Source organism: Dermatophagoides pteronyssinus, unplaced genomic scaffold (genome assembly GCF_027571235.1).
Source record: "Dermatophagoides pteronyssinus isolate colony J.1.1.1.1 unplaced genomic scaffold, Derpt_VIB-CSIC_2022.12 sq0005, whole genome shotgun sequence".
NCBI classification, from domain to species: domain Eukaryota; kingdom Metazoa; phylum Arthropoda; class Arachnida; order Sarcoptiformes; family Pyroglyphidae; genus Dermatophagoides; species Dermatophagoides pteronyssinus.
The window spans coordinates 1,450,403-1,471,627 of NW_027461529.1; the positions used below are offsets into that span (position 1 = coordinate 1,450,403).

The following is a 21,225-nucleotide window of genomic DNA, read 5'->3' on the forward strand; positions in this document are numbered from 1 at the left end:
GTGGGCCAAAAAAGCAAAAAAAAAAATCGAAATCTGTTTCGTTCGATTATTAATCTATCGGTTTTTCTGAGGTATTGAGAAAAAAAATATCTGAACATTTTTAAATTTTGATCCGATTATTATTATTAACATCATTATCAGACGAAGAAAAAAAAATATTCGTGATCGTCATCATTAGTTTTTGTTTGTTTGTTTGTATGAATATCATGTATGTGATATGTGTGTGTGGTTGTAGTTGATTTTTTATATTTTAATACTGTATGAATGTTTTTTGTTGTTGTTTTGTTTCATTTAATAGTTTCGTTAATCTAAATCAAATTCGAATCCAATTCGATTGATCGATGATTGTGAATTGGATATCGAAAGATTCTTTTGAACTAAATAAATTGAATGAAGGTTGGGAAAGAAACAAAAAAAATGGATAATAATAATCCAATGATCCGGTGATCGGATCATATCGGTTATATTCATTTCAATTTGATTTGCCATTTTTTTTTCTTATTTCTTAACTTGAAACTGTTGATTAACCAAATGTCCTTGTTTTTTGTTGTTTCGTTTATAAAACAGGCACACTTTATTTCAACAAAAAAAAACGACATAATCTGATCATCTTAATTTTTTCTCCTTAACATTATTCAAAAAAAAGCCAAAAAATCAAATGAAAAGAAACAAAAATGGCGAACGAAGAAAATCCATCCACACCCACACCCACACTTACATGACGATGATGATCATCAAATTTCAAATTGTTTTTGAATTTGTGTTTTTTTTTGTTGGTGAACATCATCTGTTGAAAGTCTGTTGCTCTTTTTTTTTGATTATTTCAGGATGTTGACAAATAATTTTCAATGTCGAATGTTTGTTTGTTTCCAAATGAAATTTATTTCATTTTTTTGTTGTTGTTGTCCAGCCAATTATAATTTAATTTAATTTAATTTTAATTATATCATCATTCATTCATTATTTACAACAACAAAAAAAAATTCAATATCCTCATTCGGTAATGATGAAATGATTCTGAATGATAATCTGATTGACATTGTTGTTTGTTAACGATGGAAAATGTTGATGATGATTACCATTATTATAATCAACCATACCCGACATAGGTAAATATTGAATGAATGAATGAAAAAAATACAAAATAATAACTTGCAGGTGTAATTGGCAATTTCAAAAAAAAAAAAAAATTTCCTGTGAAGCCTGAATGGTTATATGGTGCCCTGTCTACCTGTCAGTCATCGTTGTTGTTGTTGTTGTTGTTGTTGTTTGCCGGTTTCATTCATCTTCTCATTTTTAAATTTTGTTTTTTCTTTTCAAAATTTAAAATAATCATAATTTTCTACAATTCAATTCATTTTTTTTTGTTTTGTTTTGTTCTTTATGTCTAGATTTATCAATCAACTTGTTGCGCAAGATCTATTATACAAATCAACCAACAACAACAACAAACCAACTTTTTTTTTACTGTTTTAAACAATGTTCTCAGGGTAGATTTATGAATTGAAAATGAATTCAATATTTTTTTTTTTGAAATTAAACCTAAGTTCACTGACTGTTCTGTATATATGTGTGTATATGTACCAAAGTGTGTACATTGAACTCTTTTTTTTTCAAAAAAAGCTGGTTCAATTTTTCTGGCTCTCTCTCTCTCTCTCTCTCTCTCACTCTCTGGTTTTGCATTGTTATTATGTAATGTACGTTAAAAAAAAAAATATTTGGCTTCTATGATAATAAAGTGATGATGAATTTCAGGGGTTTGACACACACACACACAAGCGGATTATCGTAAAAACAAAATAAAATAAATATAATTTTTTTGTTGTTGTCTTGTCCATATAATAATAATAATAAGTTATTTCATTTATATGGATTTTATTTTATACTTTTTTTTGTGTGTTTTACTCTCTCTAGATTTGTTGTTGTTTAAAAAACTACAGTGGATGGATTGCAACAACAACAAAATTTTATTATCATCATTTTTTTTTCGATTTCATTTCAAACAAAATTGAGTCATAAACTTTTCCATTCCGGTTAATTACCTTTATTTTTTTATATTTTGTTTGTTTATCCGATCACAAAATCCGAAAACAAAATAATGAAATTGAAAAAAAAACATTGATTTTTTTCCGGAATCAAAATTTTTTTCCCATTTCCTTTTAAAATACACCTGTGTAACAGAAAAAAACATCTTTTATGAACAATTTATCGAATAAATATGAAAAATTTTTAATTTGTGAGTGCCTTGGATATCTCGAATTCGATTTTATACACACACATACACATACACACGGGCAATACAAATGTACAGCAAAAATTCTTTTGTTTTATTATTTAGATTCGCCAAAATCATCAATGTTTGTTGGATGTCATTATCGTGCTTCATTGATTATCTAGGGATTTTTATAATGAATTTTTTTTATTATTTGGTAAAAACACCCTATTCACCTGATTCAATTCAGTTTATTTATTCAATCAATCAATCAAACAACAAAAAAAGCACCCTATTATTATCCAATTGTTTCAAAATATATCTTTTGAATTCAATTCTTTTTCATCGTGGTTGTTGATGATGATGATGATCGTATTCATCATCAGTCCAATTTTTTGTTTTTGTTTAAATCTTTTCATTGTTGTTGTTGTTGTCACACAATCATTTCGCTAATAATACTCAATGCCGAAGGGGAAAAAACACAACCAGAAAAAAATAAAAAAATAGGAAAATCTTTTTTTTTCATATTTTCTTCTGTCATTATTCTTTCAACTGCTTCAATTTTATCATTGATTTTCTTTACTGTTTTTTGTTTCCAAAAAAAAAAACAATTTATGAGAATAGAAACAAGAGATTTTTTTTTCAATCGTACAAATATTATATCATCATCATCATCATCATCATTAACGTTACCCGTTTTACCCATCATCATTATCATTATTATTACAGTTTTTAACGGGAAATCCATCTATTAAAGATCTTTTTCTTTGATAATAATAATAATAATAATCATCATTTCGAAACAAAAAACAAAAAACAACAACAACAAAACTGTGTCACGGTGGTTGACGATTTCTTTCTTTCTGTTCTGTTCTGTTCTTTTTTTTTCTACTAGCATTGCAAGCCATTGGCCATTGGCTTCGTCTACTAAGTAGACGAAGTCTAGCTTAGTCATAAGGCCAAGTCCAATTGGATTAATGCAAGCCAGCCATTTGTTTATGTAAAAATCAAAAGACCCTTATAAATAAAAAAATGCAAGCCATCCATTTTTCGAGCATGCGCATTGAAATAGAAAAAAGTGTTTCGTCTCAGCCAGCCAGCCAGTCAGTGTTTTACTTTTTTATGTTATTAGATTATATAACATATATTAACTTCATCTATATTTATATTATAATAGATTATTATAGATTGTCATGTTTGATCATCAATAAGATTCATTCATTCATTCATTCATTATATACCGTATAAGCCGGTTTTTCTTTGCTGCCATACAAGTCAAATTGAAACATATGATAATAATAGTAAACAGACAGAGAAACAAAACAAAACAAAAAATGGCCGGATTTCATGGATTTGTTGATCCGTTACGATTTGTCATGTGAATGAATGAAAAAAAATCTAAAATAAATGAATGAATGAATGAGACAACGAGAAAAATATGCAAGAAACTATCAACAAAAAAAAAAAAAAAAATAAAATTGTCAGGTTATAATTGTGATGTATATGATGATGATGATGATGAAAATATATCATTTTGGGTAAAATTCTTTCAAATAAAAACAGACAACTGGTAATTTTTGTGTTTCACTTTAAAATTTTCTGCATATGTTAGTTAACATTTTATTGATTTAACAAAAATAGCCACAAAAAATGTTAACGACATTTAGCAATTTGTAAAACGATGATAATAAAAGTTGTTGAATAAAAAATAACATCACTTAACTCACCATTTTACACACAGTTTCAATAACAATTTTACTGTTTTATTATCATCATCAATAGATATTCAGAAAGATCCTAAAATTCAAAAAAAAAAAAAAAATAAAATTTACGGAAGTAAAAAAAATTATGATAATTTCAACAACAACAAAAAAAACGAAACAAAATTTATTATTTTGTTCATATTTTTTTTACAACTTTTTTTTTCGGATGTGTCATCTGTTTATTGCAATTTCTTTTTCTTTCCATCATCATCATCACCATTTTACTGAATCAATCAATAATCTTTATCGTTACGAATTTTTTTTTTTCGTTGTTTTGTTTGTCTGATACGAATCATTTGTTCGATAAATTATTATTATTTCATATGAATGTTGTCATTATTTTTAGGTCAAAGGTAATTTTTTGTTGTTGTTGTTCATTCATTCTTGATGTGGTCAATATATAATGTGTGTGTGTGTGTGATCAATCTTTTTTTGTTCATTTTCTTGGTTACAATGATAATCATTGAATTAGTGATAAGAAAAAGAAAAAGTTTTGAAAAAGGAAAATGGAAATTCATTTTTTTTTGTCTACTGGATGGTTTATTACATAACATTTTTTTTCGTTTTGTTTTGTTATGTTTTGGAACAGGATTGAACTGAATCGATGATCATAATGATGATGATGATGATGATGATGGTAGGAAAAAAAAATCGATCATCATCATCATCATAATGGCATCAATCGTAATGATTTTTTTTTATTTATTTCTCCAATTTCTTCGATTCAATGATAATTTCATTCATGGTTTGAACGATTTTATTGTTATTGTTGTTGTTTATCCTTTTATCAACGAATTTTATTGTTTGTTGTTTTTCATCATTCGACAAAACAACAACAACAATCAAACAAATAGAAAAGAAGATAAGAATGCTTTGATTTTAATGACAAATTGATAATCGAAAAGAATTTTCCAAAACAAACAAACAATTTTCATTTTTTTTATAGATTAAATTATTCATTAATTTTTTTTGTTTTGTTTTGTTTATCATTCAAATATAATATTTCTCATCATCCAATTACAATTACCATTAGGAATATTTATGAATGGATTTTCAACAAAAAAACATAATCTATTTCTAAATGATCAATCAATCAGATAAATGATGATGATGGATTTTAAATGGAAAACAAATAATGCTAGATGAATATTTTGTTGGATCATATTTTTCATTTTCATTTGATTTGAAATTAAATTTTAACTGTTCATATTTTATTCACATTCATTTTTTTTCGAATGGAAGCAACCAAAAAATGATGATGAATAGATATTTTCAATAGGAAAAAAAACCAACAACAACAAGGAAAAGATTATTTAAGAAAATGAAAGTGATATTTTTCATCGATATATTAGATTATTTGAAATCTGAATTTTTGTTTTTCTCGCATCGATATACATTCAGTAAAGACAAACAACAAAAAAAATATATATGATAAAACACAATACAGAATTATTAGACGAAAGAAACAACAACAACAACGAAAAAAAAATTACAATTAACAAATTAATTTTGTAAAATTGGAATGTCAACAACAACAGTGATAATAGTTTTCTACACATTTTTTTTCTGCTTATAATGTTTACAATAATTCATTGAATTCATCTGAAGAACAACAACAAAAAAAAGATCAAGATATAAGTTGTTACAAATATGGTGAATGTATGGTGTGTGTGTGTGTTAGGCTATGAATTGATCAATCTATTTTTATTTCAATTGAAAAATGTTTATCATTTGAAAGAATAATGTGTGCTGAAAGAAAATTCTATAAATGTATTGATGTGATAATCTGTTTGTGAAAAGAGAATCAGAGAGAGAGAAAGAAAGAAAACGAGATATACATCCAACACCCACATAAATATAATTAAGGCAAATATAACAATAATTAACAGAATAAGAACCGAAAAAAAATTCTGGAATATTATATCAATATGAATATCAATAATGTTTTTTTGTATTTTTGGAATTAACAACAACCGAACAACAACAACAAAAAAAAACCGAACAAATCATACACCCACACTTAGAAACAATAACAACAAAAAAAAAAAAAAATGAAAAAAAAGAAAAAAGAAAATATCTGGAGCAAATCGTATCGTTATTATCGTTGCTGATATGGATGGAAAGAGAACAATGATGATGATCTGGATAATAATAATAATAATAATATTTTTTCTCTCTGAATATTATGTCGTGTAGTTTTTTTTTTGTTGTTGATGCAATATGATTATTTACCTGGTTATTCTAATTTTTTTTTTCTTCCAAATATATTCGGTGAAGCAGAAAAAAAAGTAAGTGACAGAAGTAGACAAAATATCAGTGTGTGTTTGTCTGTGTGTGTGTTTGTTGATGTGAATTATACAAATTTTTGTTTCCTGGATTTGTTGTTGTCCTGGATGTTGTTGTTGTTGTTGTATATTTGCTATGCTGTATTATTACCGAATATAGATTGAATAATTTTGATTTGAATTCGATTCTCCAGAAAAAAAACACACACACAGATGTTTTAGAAGAAAAAAATACGATCCATATATGATGTTTAATAAGTGAAACTTTTCTCATTCTCTCTTTCTCTCTCTTCTCTACTGGTTTATGAAAAGATTAGTTTGCATCATTATTATATCTAACATTTCTATGAATATATTTTACAGACGATTGATTTCTCATTAGTTTTTTGAATAGAATTGAATGATGTGTTGGAATAAAAGAACAGGATACAATATTATTATTATTTTTTTTTGAAAGATAATTTTCTTTGTATTTGAATAGGGAAGAAAAGTATTTCCGCTTTTTCAATGTTATTGTTATGATCAGATATTGTTATTGTTGTTGAACATATTTGGTTTGACATTTTTTTTTATTATTATTTCATATCTTCATCAACATCAACATCATCATCAATATCATTATTATCATCATCATGAGATATTTCACCATTAGTAACGACAATCATTCCATTCATATGTGTTGATGTACAATTAACATCAATCGATGATCGTGATACTGTTGTTGTTGTTGGTGGATCTTGATTTGAGCTTGCTGCAGAACTGCGTCTTTCTAATTCGCGTAATGAATCATCGATTGCTTGTTGGGTGATAGTTTCGGATATTTCATGTGCCGCTATCGCCATCGATACACAAACACTTGGTGGTTCATTTTTTTGTTCCATACTTTTATTGCCGTCGATATTGCTTTGTTGATGATCGATATCTTTTTGATAGGCAAAATTATCATTTTGTGAATCACTACCAATAACAGGACGGGATTCAATTTCAGGTGTAGGTTGTATAATAACAACTGCTTGAGGTGTCATTAATTGCACTGGTTTTGGTGGCGGTGCAAAAGTTGGGGGTTCTATTGGTTCCGTTCTTGATGGTGGAGGTGGTGGCGGTGGCAATGGTGGCAATGAAGACAGCGTTGTCTCATCATCACCATCACAAGCTACTATTTGAGGTGGCGGTGGTGGTGGAAGTGGTGGCAACGATGGCTTTCCTTCAAATTCAATGTCTGTTGCTGTTGTTCCATTTTTATTACAGGAATCTATTTCGACCATTGGAGGCAATACAGGTGGTGGTAAATCAATTGATGGTGGTGGTAACGGTATTTGGTTCGCTAAACCCCCTGGACCATTATCATTGTCATCATCATCATCATCAGCATCATTATCATCATCATTGTCATCATTTTCTTCATCTTCATCGTCACTTTCTTCCAATTCACTAACCAACATGGATGGAAAATGACCAATATGACCATCAGTAGTTTGACCTGTCCACCAACCATCATCCGATTCTTGATCGATTATTTTGATAAGATCACCAGATTTGAAAGAAATTTCTTCACTGTTCGTAGCAATATAATCATACAATGCTCGAACAAAAGTTTCATCTGAATGTTTATTGTCATCATTATCTTTCATTTGTTCATTTGATTGTTCTGAGTGTTGTTGTTTATCTTTATTTGGTGAACAAGTTGATGAAGCTTGTTGAATATTGATTTCCGGTGCTGACATTTCGGTTTGTTGTTGTGTTAATGAAGAGATTGGAGGTGCTGGTGGTTCATCAGTAGTCCATTGATCATTTGCCGATGTAATCTGATATTGTTGTTGTTCATTATTAGCATCATTAAACGTTGAAATATCATTTGGCATATCGGACGTTGCTTCATAATGTTCATTCATTGATACCGGTTGTAAATATGATGCAGGAACATAGCCAAAATGACCTATTTTTATAATGAATTTGAATATAACAAAAATACAATCAAAGTAAATGAATTAAAGTTTTGTTTTATCTCAAAAAAAGACTGATATACAATTGAATTGATCGAAATTAAATTTTAAATAACTAACCATCTTTGTTTTGTGCTTGAACCCAATCTTTATCGGCTGCATTTACAACATCAATAATCTCCTGCTCAACAATAGTTAGCTCATCATCATTTTGGCCAGTATAACTGTATAGAACAAAACATTGTTTTCCAATCAATGAAAATCCATCAACCATTAAATGATCATGTTGTTGTTGTTGTTGTAAATCCTCATAGAAATTTTCCTGAATATTTTGTTGCTGTTGTTGATAATTATCATTATTCATTTGATCATCATTCAAATCGTTTGAATGTTGTCGATATTCATCGATTGTTTGTTGCTGTTGTTGGTAATCATCATTAATACCATTGTAGGCGTTACCTACGGTAGTAGCATTGGTAGAAGTAGGAAGAACGGATGATTCATTATCCCATGCTTGTGCTGGATCATAATCACCCCAAGATGTTTGATTAACTGCTGAATATGCTGCAGATGTTGGTGCAGGTGATGTACTTTCAATACTAGTGCCCATTTGTAATAGTTCTCTATCGGGCGAATCCAATTGTTCAATAGATGATGAAGATTCAGGTCGAACTGTTTGATGTCCAATATTTTCAGTTTCACTTTTCGAACTACTGTTTGAGGGGAAAACAATTAATTGATTGTTTTAGAGAAATTTTAATTTAAAAAATCACATACAGTTTGGCTTCCAAATCGCTATGTGAACGCATTGATGGTGTACGACTTAATGAAGTTAGATTTAGATTATCTACTTCCAAAGATTGTTGTTTAATTTCATTTGTTACTTGTGATTCGAATGCGATAAAATCTTCAACTTCAGCACCGCTTTCTTTAATCACTTGCAGACGAGCCTTTGCTTTTAGTTTACTTATTTCACATTTACGTAATTGTTGACGAATTTCATCAATACGATTCTCGATTTCTACCTGTCCGCTTCCTGGTAGGTCAACCGTCTAATAATTTTAAAATAACAGATTAAGCATCAGATAATGATCAGAAATTTTAAATGATTTCAAATATTGTGGATCAATTAATTGATTGATTGTTTTTAAAATATAACAAAAACCAAAAACCAAAACGAAATCAATTTAGATACGAAGTAAAAAAAAGCATTAAAAAATCCATTAAACAATGATAATAATGATGATGAGTGATTTTAAATGAAAAGAAATTACCTTATGACCTTCGGATAATAAAGCCTGTAGTTTAACTAATTGAGCTGATAAACGATTAAGATTACGACATTCTTTGGAAAACCAAGTGAACCATTTTTGTCCTTCATTACGTAACGCAATATCAGCATTATGATCCAATGAAATTGTTTCGATTGAATCATTATCACACGATTGAAATTCATATGTCAATATTTCCCTATATAAATAATAATGAATTAAATTTCAAAATGATCAATTAATCGATTAATTGATTAATTACTTTTATTTAGAATGAGGAAATTAATAAAAAAAGATTGAAGAAAAAAACTTACGTCAATGATGATGAATTTGGATCGCGTAAAAATATTGAATTTGTATAATCAGCTGAAGTATGATCAACTAGATCGGTAGCTTTTTCAATCACATCCGACCATGATTGAACGGAATCTTTTTCCACTTTCAATAGATTTAACATATGACTTCGACATTTATCCAATACACAATCATCAATGTTCAACATAAGATTGATTAAATCTTGATTATAATAATGATCAAAATGTGCATTGCCAGCTGCCAATGCCATTATATAATCATTTCGTGCCTTGTTTGTTATTATTATTATTGAAGTTTCATTTTACAGGTGAAAAAAAAGAAATTAAAAATGGGTTTGAAAAAAAACAATTATTTTGAAATAATCATTATAGGTATTCTGTTTACCTGAGTTGATTGAATATCGCTTGCTTCACGATGTGCTGATGTACGTTCTTTTTTATTTTGTAAACTTGTAAACGAAGCAAATATGCCTGTTTTACGTTTTTTTATTCTTTTGATATTTGATTTGATTTGTTGTGAACAAAAAAAAACAGAATTCAAAATAAGAAGAATTCATTTAATAAAAAATGTTAACATACTTTTCCTCTTTATCTCGTGCTTGTTTGGCCAAATGTTCTTCTTCAAAATATAATTTTCTCGTTTTATCAATTTCGTTGACCGAATGAACAATTTCTTCATGCATTTTTCTATGATGAATTTTGAATTGAAAAAAAAATGAATATATTCATTATGAATGATAACCAGATTTTAGAAACAAAAAACCTACTTAAGATAATTGTCTAGACATTTTTTGGCAATCTGAATTTTATGTGAACGCAATGTTTTAAGCGTTTCACAAACGGTTGCCAATTGTTCAAATTGTGATTGACGATTTTTGGCATGTTTTTCCATTTCCTCTTGATATATTCTCCATGAAGTGTATAATGTTCTAAAATTTATATGAAATTAATTAGTTTAAATTGAAATATCAATGAACATCTAGTTAAATACTTGATATCAGAATTTTCATCTTCATTTGTAACAAATGTCAAAAATGTTGATGTACGTTTTGCATAACTTGTATTCAATTTGGCCAATGATTGTGCATAATCACGTTCTAATGCGCAACGATTTTTTAAATAATTACGTAAATCATCCAATAGATCAAGATCGGTTGTATGTTTTAATAAAAGACGTGTAGATTGTTCAGATAATAATGATTTAGCAGATGAAACTAATGCACCCGGTTTTGTTGAATGTTGATGATGAGATGGTGATGATGATTGTGGGGGTGGTGGTGGAGGTGTTGGTGATGGTGATGGTGATGATGATATTGCACTCATTTTCTTTTTTCTTTTTCTTTTTTTTTTACTTCCAAAACAATCAAAACAATGGGAATACACAAAAAAAACAATGATAATCGAAACAAATGATATTATATTGTAATCATCTAAACAAAAATGATGTGAAAATTCGTATGATAATATAATATTGGATGATGATGATAATGATGATGAGAATTTTACAGAATATTCTTTGAAACAATGATGGAAAACCAATTACAAATTATGATTCAGGGTGGATTTTGTTTTCTTTTTTATGGTTCTTTTGCTCTCTGTTTCTCTCTCTCACTTTTTCGTTCTATCTTTTTCTTTTATGATGATTATATGTGCGGACACTCAGTTATATTCAGAAACAAAAAATATGTCTGTACTTTTGTTTTGGATCAGAATTTTTTTTTTTGTTATGAAAAACCAAATGTGTAAAAAAAACATATACAAGTCTGAAGGAAGTAGTCGGAAATGTTCGTATGAGATTTTAGTATGTTTTTTTCTGTATATGTCAATTTCAATGTGAAATATATATTTTTTTTGCCTATTTTCTTATTGAATAACGGGCAAAAAAAACTTGTTCCATGAAAAAAAAATTCTGATCCAAAATACTGTTTGTGGAAGTGGTAACCAAAATCTTCTGTTTAAGTAGTTAGTAAGCCCAATGTGCCCCAATGTTTCATATTTGGATTCTTTCGTTTTTGTTTCATGTTTTTAACTATGTGATGTATATGATGTCGTAGATCTTCTTTTTATATAAATGAACGTGTTTTATTTTCGTTGTTTATGTATGTGTGTTATTATATGGAATCGAATGGTCCACCTTGAAGCTTTTTTCGGGTTATTTTATATAGCATTTTGTTTGCTGAACTTTGTATAGAATGCCAAAGAAAAAAAGAATTGGATAAAACACGTCACAATCAAAATGAAATACAATGAAATTACAAACACACACACACACAAAGACTATATATATAAGTAATATTTTAAATTGATGAGAAAAGAAAAGACCAACAACAAAAAACCGATGTAAAGTTTGACCCGGTCGATGAATATCATATAGAATCCTAAAATATATTTTATAAATTTGGAGCAGAATCTATTATTCTGAATTTTTTTTTTCATATTATGATAACGAATAATAATTGCGAAAAAAAAACAGAACAGAACAGATTTATTTATAAAGAAATGAAAAGTGATTATTCTGATTCTTGAATGATGATGATTATTATTATGATGATGAGGCAATCAGATTATTTAGGCAATAATAATGATGATGACATATTTTTTTCCCTCAAAATAATCATATTGATTTTTATTTTCATAAATTACATTAACACAATTAAATACAATTAATATTGATTGAATAATAAAAAACGCCCAGATAAAATTGTCGATTAATGATTGTTATAAGCTTATTTATTAACATAATATTTACATTTGTATCAAACATGTACATCGAATCACTAGCTCCCATTATTCAATTGTGATGGTTTTTTTTTGGGAAAAACAAAAATTTAACCTTCAAATCGGTTGGTTTTTTTTCAGTTAAAGTAAAAAAATCTTGATTAATAAAATTTAGATGGTCAATAATTTTACCATTATCATCATCATCATGGCCATTCGATTCTATATGTATTATTCAATTTTAAAGGAAACTTTTGTAAAGAATCGCTTTTCTCTTATACAATTCTATTGATAAATTTTTCAATTAATCATTTATTTAATGATTTTCCAATGATTTTTGATTTTTATTTAGTTTTTTTTAAATCTATTATCGGTCTAAATTCATTGATGAATAAAAACGAAACCAAGTGTTTTTGATATGTTTAATTTATTATATTTTCTTGTTAGTTAATGTTTTTTTTTTTGAAGCATGTTAATTGAAAAATCAATGAGAATGGATTCATTCAATGTTCATAGTTTTGTTCACAATATTTTATTAATGATTTAGTATGGGTAACACCTACAATATTCAATTCCAGTTGCAGTAGCAATCGAAGAATAACAAAATCAACAAACAAACAAACAAACAAAAAAGTAAATCTATCCAATAGAATTAAATATCAAACAATTTGAACCGACAACATTGACATTAAACATCACTATTCCCCTATCTATCTATCCATGTTTGAATTGAAAAAGATTTAAAAAACAACAACAACAACAAACAGAAAATGCAAAGTATTCTTTATTTTTATGATTACTTTAGCAGAATATCTATTTTTGTTTTCTACTATATATGAATTGTTCATCATTTTTGTTATCATATCTTTATTTTTTCGAAAAAAAAATTATATAGCAAAACTTATTTACGATATAAAAATACATCAACTCAATATGAATTTGGTGTTCCCGGGTTTTGCCGAATAATGCCTTGTTTAATGTGTGTTTGATATTTAATTTTAGCATTTTATCATTTAAATATCACATTCTGAACATCAAAGTTTGTTCATTTCCGTAGCATTGTTGTTTATATTTATTTTTCTGTTAATCATTACACTCGTTAATAATGATGATGAACTGAATTGATTTTTCTATTCGCTTTGTTTTCATGGAAACAATCATAAATGTAAACAAAAAATTATCGATTTTCATAATAAATCTATTTATTCATAATAGAAGAATCTTATTCTATCATTATTCATCATTAAACGAACAGATTTTGATTTAAAATGAAAATCATTTTTTGATAGTCAATCATTTCCAAAATACAATTTCGTAACATATTTTATGAAGTGAACATGTTTGAGTATGAATCCAGCTGATGTGTTTGGATAACACTCAGCATTCGTTTATTTTTCTGATGATGTTGTGTTTGGTGAATGTCGTTGTGGTTTGTTATTAATATTTTTTGTTTTCGTTTTAATTCAATCCCGTTAATAAATTGGGATCCAAAATTTGATAGATTTTAATCAACTAATTCACAACCACATTTATACCGGTGTTTTATTCATTTATACAAATTTTCATACAAAATGATTCAAGAATATGTTATCTATGTAAAAAAAACCATCATAGCCACTAATAATTAAAAATTCTCAATTCAAAGTGATTATTTATAAATTCTACAATGCTTAGGCCAACAAAATGGTTTGGCTGGTCTCGTTCCAGTTCTGAATCATCTTTAGTTCGTTCCAATAGTAATCCACATTCATTGGAACAATTAAAGTGGGTGCATATCCAATGTATTGAATCAATTCAATTATATTAATAATTTCATTCACAGATTATTGTATCGATTATTGGAAAAAAATCAAACAGTAAGCGAATCGAATCGTACATTATTGGTTGAAACATTAAGACAAATTGCTGAAATTCTAATCTGGGGTGATCAAAATGATTCTAGTGTCTTTGAGTAAGTTTCTTGTAAGTTTTTAGTAAAAAAAACACTGACCACTATTATTTTATTCCTTATTATAGTTTTTTTCTCGAGAAAAACATGCTCTACTTTTTCTTGAATATTATGAAACAAAAATGTGGTGGCTATGTTTGCACACAATTGTTACAAACATTGAATATTTTATTCGAAAACATCAAGAATGAAACATCACTTTATTATTTATTATCAAACAATCACGTTAATTCAATTATCATACATAAATTTGATTTCAGTGATGAAGAAGTTATGGCCTATTACATATCATTTTTGAAGACATTATCTTTAAAATTGAATACACATACAATACATTTTTTCTTCAATGAACATACAGCCGATTTTCCACTTTATACTGAAGCGATTAAATTTTTTAATCATTCAGAAAAAATGGTACGAATAGCTGTTCGAACGTTGACATTGAATGTGTTTCGTGTACAGGAAAAAGCAATGCTTCGTTTCATACGGGATTGTACGGCAGCTCCATATTTTTCTAATTTATCCTGGTTCATTGGTAATCATATTCTTGATTTAAATAGTTCTTTGGCTACATATATTGAATCAAGAAATCAATCATCATTGAACATTCAAGGTTCATTGCCACATAGTAATAGTTCTAATCTAATAAATCGACTTGAAGATTTGGTTGCCGAACATCTTGATCATCTTCATTATTTAAACGATATTTTACTGTTGGATATTGATGATCTTAATAATGTACTTTCAGATAATCTTTTATATCGCCTTATAATTCCATTGTATATGCATTCATTTCTACGTATCGATTCTAAATTCAAATCGAAAACAAGTTCCAAAGAAACTAATGTTATTCTATCGCCATCCATTGCAATATTTTTGTTAACACAGGTGTTCTTAATTATTTCTTATGGTGCTTTACTCAAAACATTATTATTGGCATTAATTTCAAACAAACAGGACATTGAAACTATTGCACAACAATGTGAATTTACTCAACCTATCACCTCGTTAGAAGCGGCTATTGAACAAGCCATACAAACAACATCGAACCAAAATTCATCAGATTCTAGTGAAATGCAAGATTCAAGTCCATCACATTCAATAAATAATAATGATAGTAACAGTAATAATAATGAACAGTCGACAGTAGAAACTGTTAATAATTGTGAACCGAATAATTCGACAAGTGATAAAAACAAGTTAAAAATTGAATCAAATACATTAATAAATTGGCAGGATTGTTCATTTTTGATTGCATTGTTAGCGTCATTAAATGCCAGAATTGTTCCTAACGTTGAATTATCCATGGATATTAAAAATCAAGATGCTATAAATAACAGTAACAGCAAAAATTCAGAAAGTAATAACCTCAGAAAATCTTGTCATTCATCACAAATTCTTCGATTTATACCCGATTGGACCAGTTCGGACGATAGAATTGTTTTATTTGCACTTTCATTAATTTCGTCAATTGTTTCAAATAAAGCCATTGATAGTGACAACTATCAAAGTATTTTTGTACCACCATTGGATTTTACGTCATCGACAAATTCGTTTTATCAAACATTGATTAATAGCCTATTATTAATCATGCGTCAATGTAGTTCATCAAGTGAGTTATTTTATTATCATAATAATTAATCTAATTCATTTCAAAATTAATTTCACTAGCATCATCAATACGCTTGGTAACTTTTGAGCTTGCTGTTCATTTATTTCGAAAACTTGTCTGTTGTCCACTATCTTCGAATGATCCGAAGCCACCTGAGGAATCGACATCAACTTCTGGTCCTCATGGTCATGTGATATTGACTGATTATCAAATAGCATTGTTGGAACAGGCTCGCGAAGATGCATGCCATATATTAAGACGCTATTATTGCTCAATAGAGGAATCTATATTTTTGAATCTTTTTGAGAAAGAAGCTAGAATGTTTCATTGTCACTCTTGTTCAACACGTACCTCGATATCGTCGTCCACTTCAGCCTCCCCATCCAAACATGTTACATCACCTAGATCCGATCAAATTTGGTCATTTGAATCGAATCTTACATTGGAACAATTGTTCATGAATGCCACAATATTGTTGCCGCCAAATGAAATAAGCAAAGATGATTCGAATTTTCATCTACGTCTACCAGGAATTGATTATGAAAAAGCTCGTTATGTATGTAGTTTTGTTCATGTTATAATATATAAATTCAATTTATTATTCATTTCTTTTAAAGATAATTCAAGTATTTTTTGTTCTACGTCTCCTTTCATTTGATGTTCGCAAATCAATGGACGATACAAGCGACGACGAGAAAGCTCAAGATTTTGCTATTCTTTTGGATGATCCTATTAATTCGCCATCAATTTATTTAGATCAATTTATTGATCTTGGTAAGTCATATCGCTTGAATTTGATGAATTCATTAATAAATTTTGCTTGAATTTCTAGAAAATTGTGACCTCAATTTGTGTTCGGTTATTTCCTTTCATCTGGTTAATAATCAACATCGACAATTTTCAGGCGATATTCGTGATCGTTATTCACAATCAGCTCCGATTTCAAGATCTGAAAGTCCATCCTTGATGCAAAATCATAATACAAGTGGTCGTCGAATTCAACGATTCATGACCATCATGAATGAGCTTATTATTCTTATTGAACCGGATGATAAGCGATATGGTTGGGGTATTATTCGTTTTATGGCTAGATTACAGGATATTGAAAAGATTGTTATGCATTCAAAAGAGCTTGGTAATCTACAAACAATACCACCATTGCCCGAAAAAGATGATAACAAATCATTATATATTTATTTTGATTCATATCGATTATCATCTTCAATTGCATTAGATGCCAAAATAACAAATTCACGAATCGGGTATCGTAATCGTCAACAAAGTATTGTGGCTAGATTTCAATTTAACGATAGTGTTCGTAGTTTGGTTGCACGTAATAACCTATGTAAAGCTCATAAAAAAGTATTAGATCGCAAAATAATAGCTGTTGCAAATCTCATTGATGTGCCTACAAGTGGCCAAACTGCACGTTCTGCTTGTGTATCAAAATCCGGTCATGATGGTAATAAAAAATCAACAAATCAAAATCATCATAATCATCCAGTTTTGACGCGAACATATGCAGTTCCTGGCGTTGCAGTTCCATCAAAATTTTCTAGTGGACAATCCTTTGAGTCACAATCAAATGATAATACTAATAAATTGGATATGATTAATAAAAAACGTTATGCCTATCCACCGGCTGTTTCAAATAACAATAAATCAAATAAATTGAATACCAATCAACAACAACCATCGGCTAAAATATCGATCGAAAATGAACGACGTCGTAAAAAGAAATTGAAATATCCAACAAATCATTCAGATCATGATCATGATCAAGAACAAAATTGTATACCATTAAATGATCTAAGTCCAAAAACATTACGAAAAAATTTATCGTCAACAATAACAGCAGCAAATGCTGCCGCATCTGTAACATTAGCAGCCGAATGGCAAGAAAATTCAAGCAATTCTCATCTATTCAATGATACACAAATTGAAGAAGGTATCAATCCATTGGATAATAATAATCATGATGTTGTATCAATATCATTAGATAATCTTAATGTAACCAGAACGACAATGATTAATGATATTAATGAAACTACAAATACTGCTAATAATAATAATAATAATAAAAGATCTTCACCTCCATCATCATCGATACGACAACAGAATCGTACGTCCGAAACATTCGATGTATAAATTAATTATTATTTTCATCTGAATGATGGGAATTTATTTGCATATTTAAAACAAACAAAATTATTATCTATTTGTGATATCATCATCATTTGTATTAATTGAAAATTTGTGAATTTTTTTTCTTTTGTTTTGTTAAATAAGCTCAATTATGGATGCAAAAAAATGTCAACGGTGAATATCAATAAAACACATTACATAAACTATTTATAGTTTTAATACCTGTTATTATTTTTTTTTGTGAAAAAAAGTTAGAAAAAAATTGTAAAATTTATTTTATCATTTTTAATATTATTAATAATAATAAATCAATTTATTTTAATTAATGGAATTGATTTTTTTTCAAAAAAAAAGCAAAAACAAACAAATTGTTACCGGGGAATGTTATATGAATCTATTTATAATAATTAATAAAATAATTAAAATAATTTTGTTTTGTTTTTTTTTATAAACGATTAAATGTTCCAAATTTAATTCCACTAGCATTAGCACCTTTATTTGTACCGTATTGTAGATTGATAATTGTTTCACCTTGTTTCAATTGTTCATCGGTGAAATTACGTTTATTTTCTTCCGATTCTTTTGGTCCAAATCCTTTTAAACCAAATTTGCTTGCTTTACGTGCTAATGCCGATAAACAAATCTGTACTGAATGAAGATTAACACGTTCCCAAAGATCAACAGTTTGAAATGTTTCCTCTCTATTGACGCCAAATTCATCCAATGCTTTTAGAAATGAATTAATATTATCCATACATTTAAACGGTAATGTTGTAACGGAAAATTTTTTCACAACTCCTGGTTTCATTGCATTGGCCAATCTAACAATTTAATAGGATTATTGCAAAAATACAAAACGAAACCAATTGATAAATAATGAAATCAATTTCTGAGAATAAATCAAAACTTTTTTACTCACTTGCAAAGTACGACACCATCTTTTAATACTGCATGAAAATTATCTTCACTTCCATCGGTATTAATATCGACATCATCGACAATATCATTAATCCATTCCAATATTTGTCTCGACAGATCCGGATCATATTTTGATTGCACCTGTTATGAGATTCAAGTGTATGACATATTTAAATATGAAAAAAATATTGTTCAATAATAATCCGTTTAATAATATTTGCAATCGATTGAATGAATTGATCAAAATTTACAGATTTATTTTTTGTGATTGTTTATTATTGATACACAAGTATCGTTATTTTTTTTATCTATCAAAAATTCATTGATAGGTAGCAATCATTTAACTATAAAACATATTTTATTGGAAATGTGACAGCAAATTTGATATGACCTTGATTATTCTGATTAAAAAAAATCAATTCAAAACAACAAAAAAAGACTACTGACACATTTCAATAATAATGATATTTTGTCATTGCTATGATAACATAAATATTTCTATATAGTATAATTTGCTATGTTGAAACCGGAAAATTATTTGAAAAAAAAATAAATGAGCGTGTAATATGATGAATATGGTTTTTTCTTGTACGCCCTTAAAAAAATTTGAATGAGGAAAGTTTTTTAAAAAAACAAAGTTTTAGTACATGGACTTGGCCCTATCACTGAATCTTATTGAGAGAAAAGAAACCAGAATCATTTGAAATCTGAAAAAAAAATTTGAAACCACAATATCTCAAGAGAAAACTAAAAGGAATTCACACAAACAAACAAACAAATCATTCATTCATTTTGAATGGAAAATTTTCCATCATTCGATTTGATATAAAACAGACTAAAGTAATCAAATTTCATTCTCTTTTTTTTATCGTACTTGAATTATCAAAAAAAAACTTTTCATAATGATTACTATATTTTTTTGGCAACATCTTAAAACCTCTCAAATTTTATTATTGTTTAATTATTTTGTTGTAAGTATTTTTGTTCAGTTTGGTATCTTAGATACATTTGAAAATGATTAATTCTTCAAATAATCATTAACAGTCAGAACAATGATTAACAAAATGAAAAATCAATTATTTGAACATCCGGCAATCATTTCTTCTATTGATGATACCAATAACTATTAGGGAAAAAAACGAATCAAATATTGATGTTCAATGATTCATCCAACAAAATAATAACATCATTGTTTCGATGGTCACACAGACATACAAACAAGATAAAAATGACCTTCGAAATATTCGTGTAATTTTTGAAAATACACAAATGATGATGTGTTTTCTCCAACATTTAATTCAAGTATATTTCACAGATATGTGTTAGTGTGGGTGAATATTTTAGGTGAAAAAATGTTGAAAAATCAAAGATTCATAGGATAATTGGAATGAATGAGCAACATTATTTTAAGTAAAAGAAATTTAAGCCATACCTTTGCATGGGTTTCAGCAGCAATACCGGATTTTTCAGCACGATAAGCCATTATGATGATGATGACAGTCGAATAAAAATCAAACACTAAATATCAAAAATATTCAAGGGAAATAAATTTCAAAAAAAACCAACGAAATTCAAATTGTAGTAACGATGTCCAAATATTCTTGCAAACACTTTTCGATATCGATGCGTGTGTTTATCCAATCAGGCAAACATTAAAAGTGACAGTGAATTCGTTGTGTAAAAAAAAATATAATCACAACCAAAAAAAGTCCAACCGATCAATGATGATGATCAACGACAACCGCCAGTATAAACTTTATTAACGAACAACAATAAATTTTGAAACTATTCATCTGAGCTATGCGTCATCATTGCAGACTACGGCATCAACTATACTACCACTAAAATTATCAACAATTATCATCTTATTGCATTCGCATTGTGTGTGTACCAACAAGTGTATACAAAATGATGTTCAATTACAATGATGTAGTGGTATAGAATTTCCAACAACAAAATTTTGTTTTTTTTGGATAGATTTTCAATCAATAATTGTTGGAATGGCACGTTAATGTGGCCATAGAAATCATTATCATCATCATCGTTATTAGTGATGTTTGTTTGTTAATGATGATAATAACGGTCAAACAATATAA

The 21,225-nt window shown here is 28.1% G+C and overlaps 3 protein-coding genes across 4 annotated transcripts; 1 reads left to right on the top strand and 2 right to left on the bottom strand.

Moving 5' to 3' along the window:
- Positions 1 to 5,516: 5,516 nt before the first annotated feature.
- Positions 5,517 to 11,965, bottom strand: LOC113789766 (F-BAR and double SH3 domains protein 2-like). Of its 2 annotated transcripts, none has more exons than XM_075819900.1 (9): positions 10,780 to 11,965; positions 10,556 to 10,717; positions 10,368 to 10,475; positions 10,174 to 10,279; positions 9,789 to 10,057; positions 9,478 to 9,673; positions 8,981 to 9,255; positions 8,324 to 8,913; positions 5,517 to 8,196 (listed from the first exon to the last, which is right to left on the bottom strand). In XM_075819900.1, the coding sequence occupies exons 1-9, from the start codon at positions 11,109 to 11,111 to the stop codon at positions 6,836 to 6,838; spliced, it is 3,399 nt and encodes a 1,132-aa protein (XP_075676015.1). In that variant the 5' UTR covers positions 11,112 to 11,965; the 3' UTR covers positions 5,517 to 6,835. The 2 variants fall into 2 exon arrangements, with proteins under 2 accessions (XP_075676015.1, XP_027195147.2); XM_027339346.2 differs by having other exon boundaries at positions 8,324 to 8,916; positions 10,780 to 11,963.
- A 1,905-nt stretch (positions 11,966 to 13,870) lies between these two features.
- On the top strand, positions 13,871 to 18,417 carry ema (C-type lectin domain containing ema). The gene is made up of 6 exons (XM_027339130.2): positions 13,871 to 14,270; positions 14,329 to 14,457; positions 14,523 to 16,066; positions 16,126 to 16,622; positions 16,684 to 16,840; positions 16,899 to 18,417. Exons 1-6 carry the CDS (start codon positions 14,173 to 14,175, stop codon positions 18,212 to 18,214), a joined length of 3,741 nt encoding a protein of 1,246 aa, XP_027194931.1. The 5' UTR covers positions 13,871 to 14,172; the 3' UTR covers positions 18,215 to 18,417.
- A 150-nt stretch (positions 18,418 to 18,567) lies between these two features.
- Positions 18,568 to 20,943, bottom strand: Chd64 (transgelin calponin-3). Its single transcript, XM_027339131.2, has 3 exons — positions 20,562 to 20,943; positions 19,131 to 19,270; positions 18,568 to 19,032 (listed from the first exon to the last, which is right to left on the bottom strand). Exons 1-3 carry the CDS (start codon positions 20,610 to 20,612, stop codon positions 18,657 to 18,659), a joined length of 567 nt encoding a protein of 188 aa, XP_027194932.1. The 5' UTR covers positions 20,613 to 20,943; the 3' UTR covers positions 18,568 to 18,656.
- Between the last annotated feature and the right edge of the window lie 282 nt (positions 20,944 to 21,225).

Excerpts from the sequence above, each read along its gene's own strand:
- Chd64 (XM_027339131.2), bottom strand. The coding sequence starts at position 20,612 with ATGGCTTATCGTGCTGAAAAATCCGGTATTGCTGCTGAAACCCATGCA. Across the intron at positions 19,271-20,561 it reads CTGCTGAAACCCATGCAAAG|GTGCAATCAAAATATGATCC; the intron begins GTATGGCTTAAA and ends ATCTCATAACAG. Across the intron at positions 19,033-19,130 it reads GATGGTGTCGTACTTTGCAA|ATTGGCCAATGCAATGAAAC; the intron begins GTGAGTAAAAAA and ends TTAAATTGTTAG.
- LOC113789766 (XM_027339346.2), bottom strand. The coding sequence starts at position 11,111 with ATGAGTGCAATATCATCATCACCATCACCATCACCAACACCTCCACCA. Across the intron at positions 10,718-10,779 it reads GATGAAAATTCTGATATCAA|AACATTATACACTTCATGGA; the intron begins GTATTTAACTAG and ends TATAAATTTTAG. Across the intron at positions 10,280-10,367 it reads GCACGAGATAAAGAGGAAAA|AATAAAAAAACGTAAAACAG; the intron begins GTATGTTAACAT and ends AAATATCAAAAG.
- ema (XM_027339130.2), top strand. The coding sequence starts at position 14,173 with ATGCTTAGGCCAACAAAATGGTTTGGCTGGTCTCGTTCCAGTTCTGAA. Across the intron at positions 16,067-16,125 it reads GCGTCAATGTAGTTCATCAA|CATCATCAATACGCTTGGTA; the intron begins GTGAGTTATTTT and ends TAATTTCACTAG. Across the intron at positions 16,623-16,683 it reads ATTATGAAAAAGCTCGTTAT|ATAATTCAAGTATTTTTTGT; the intron begins GTATGTAGTTTT and ends TTTCTTTTAAAG.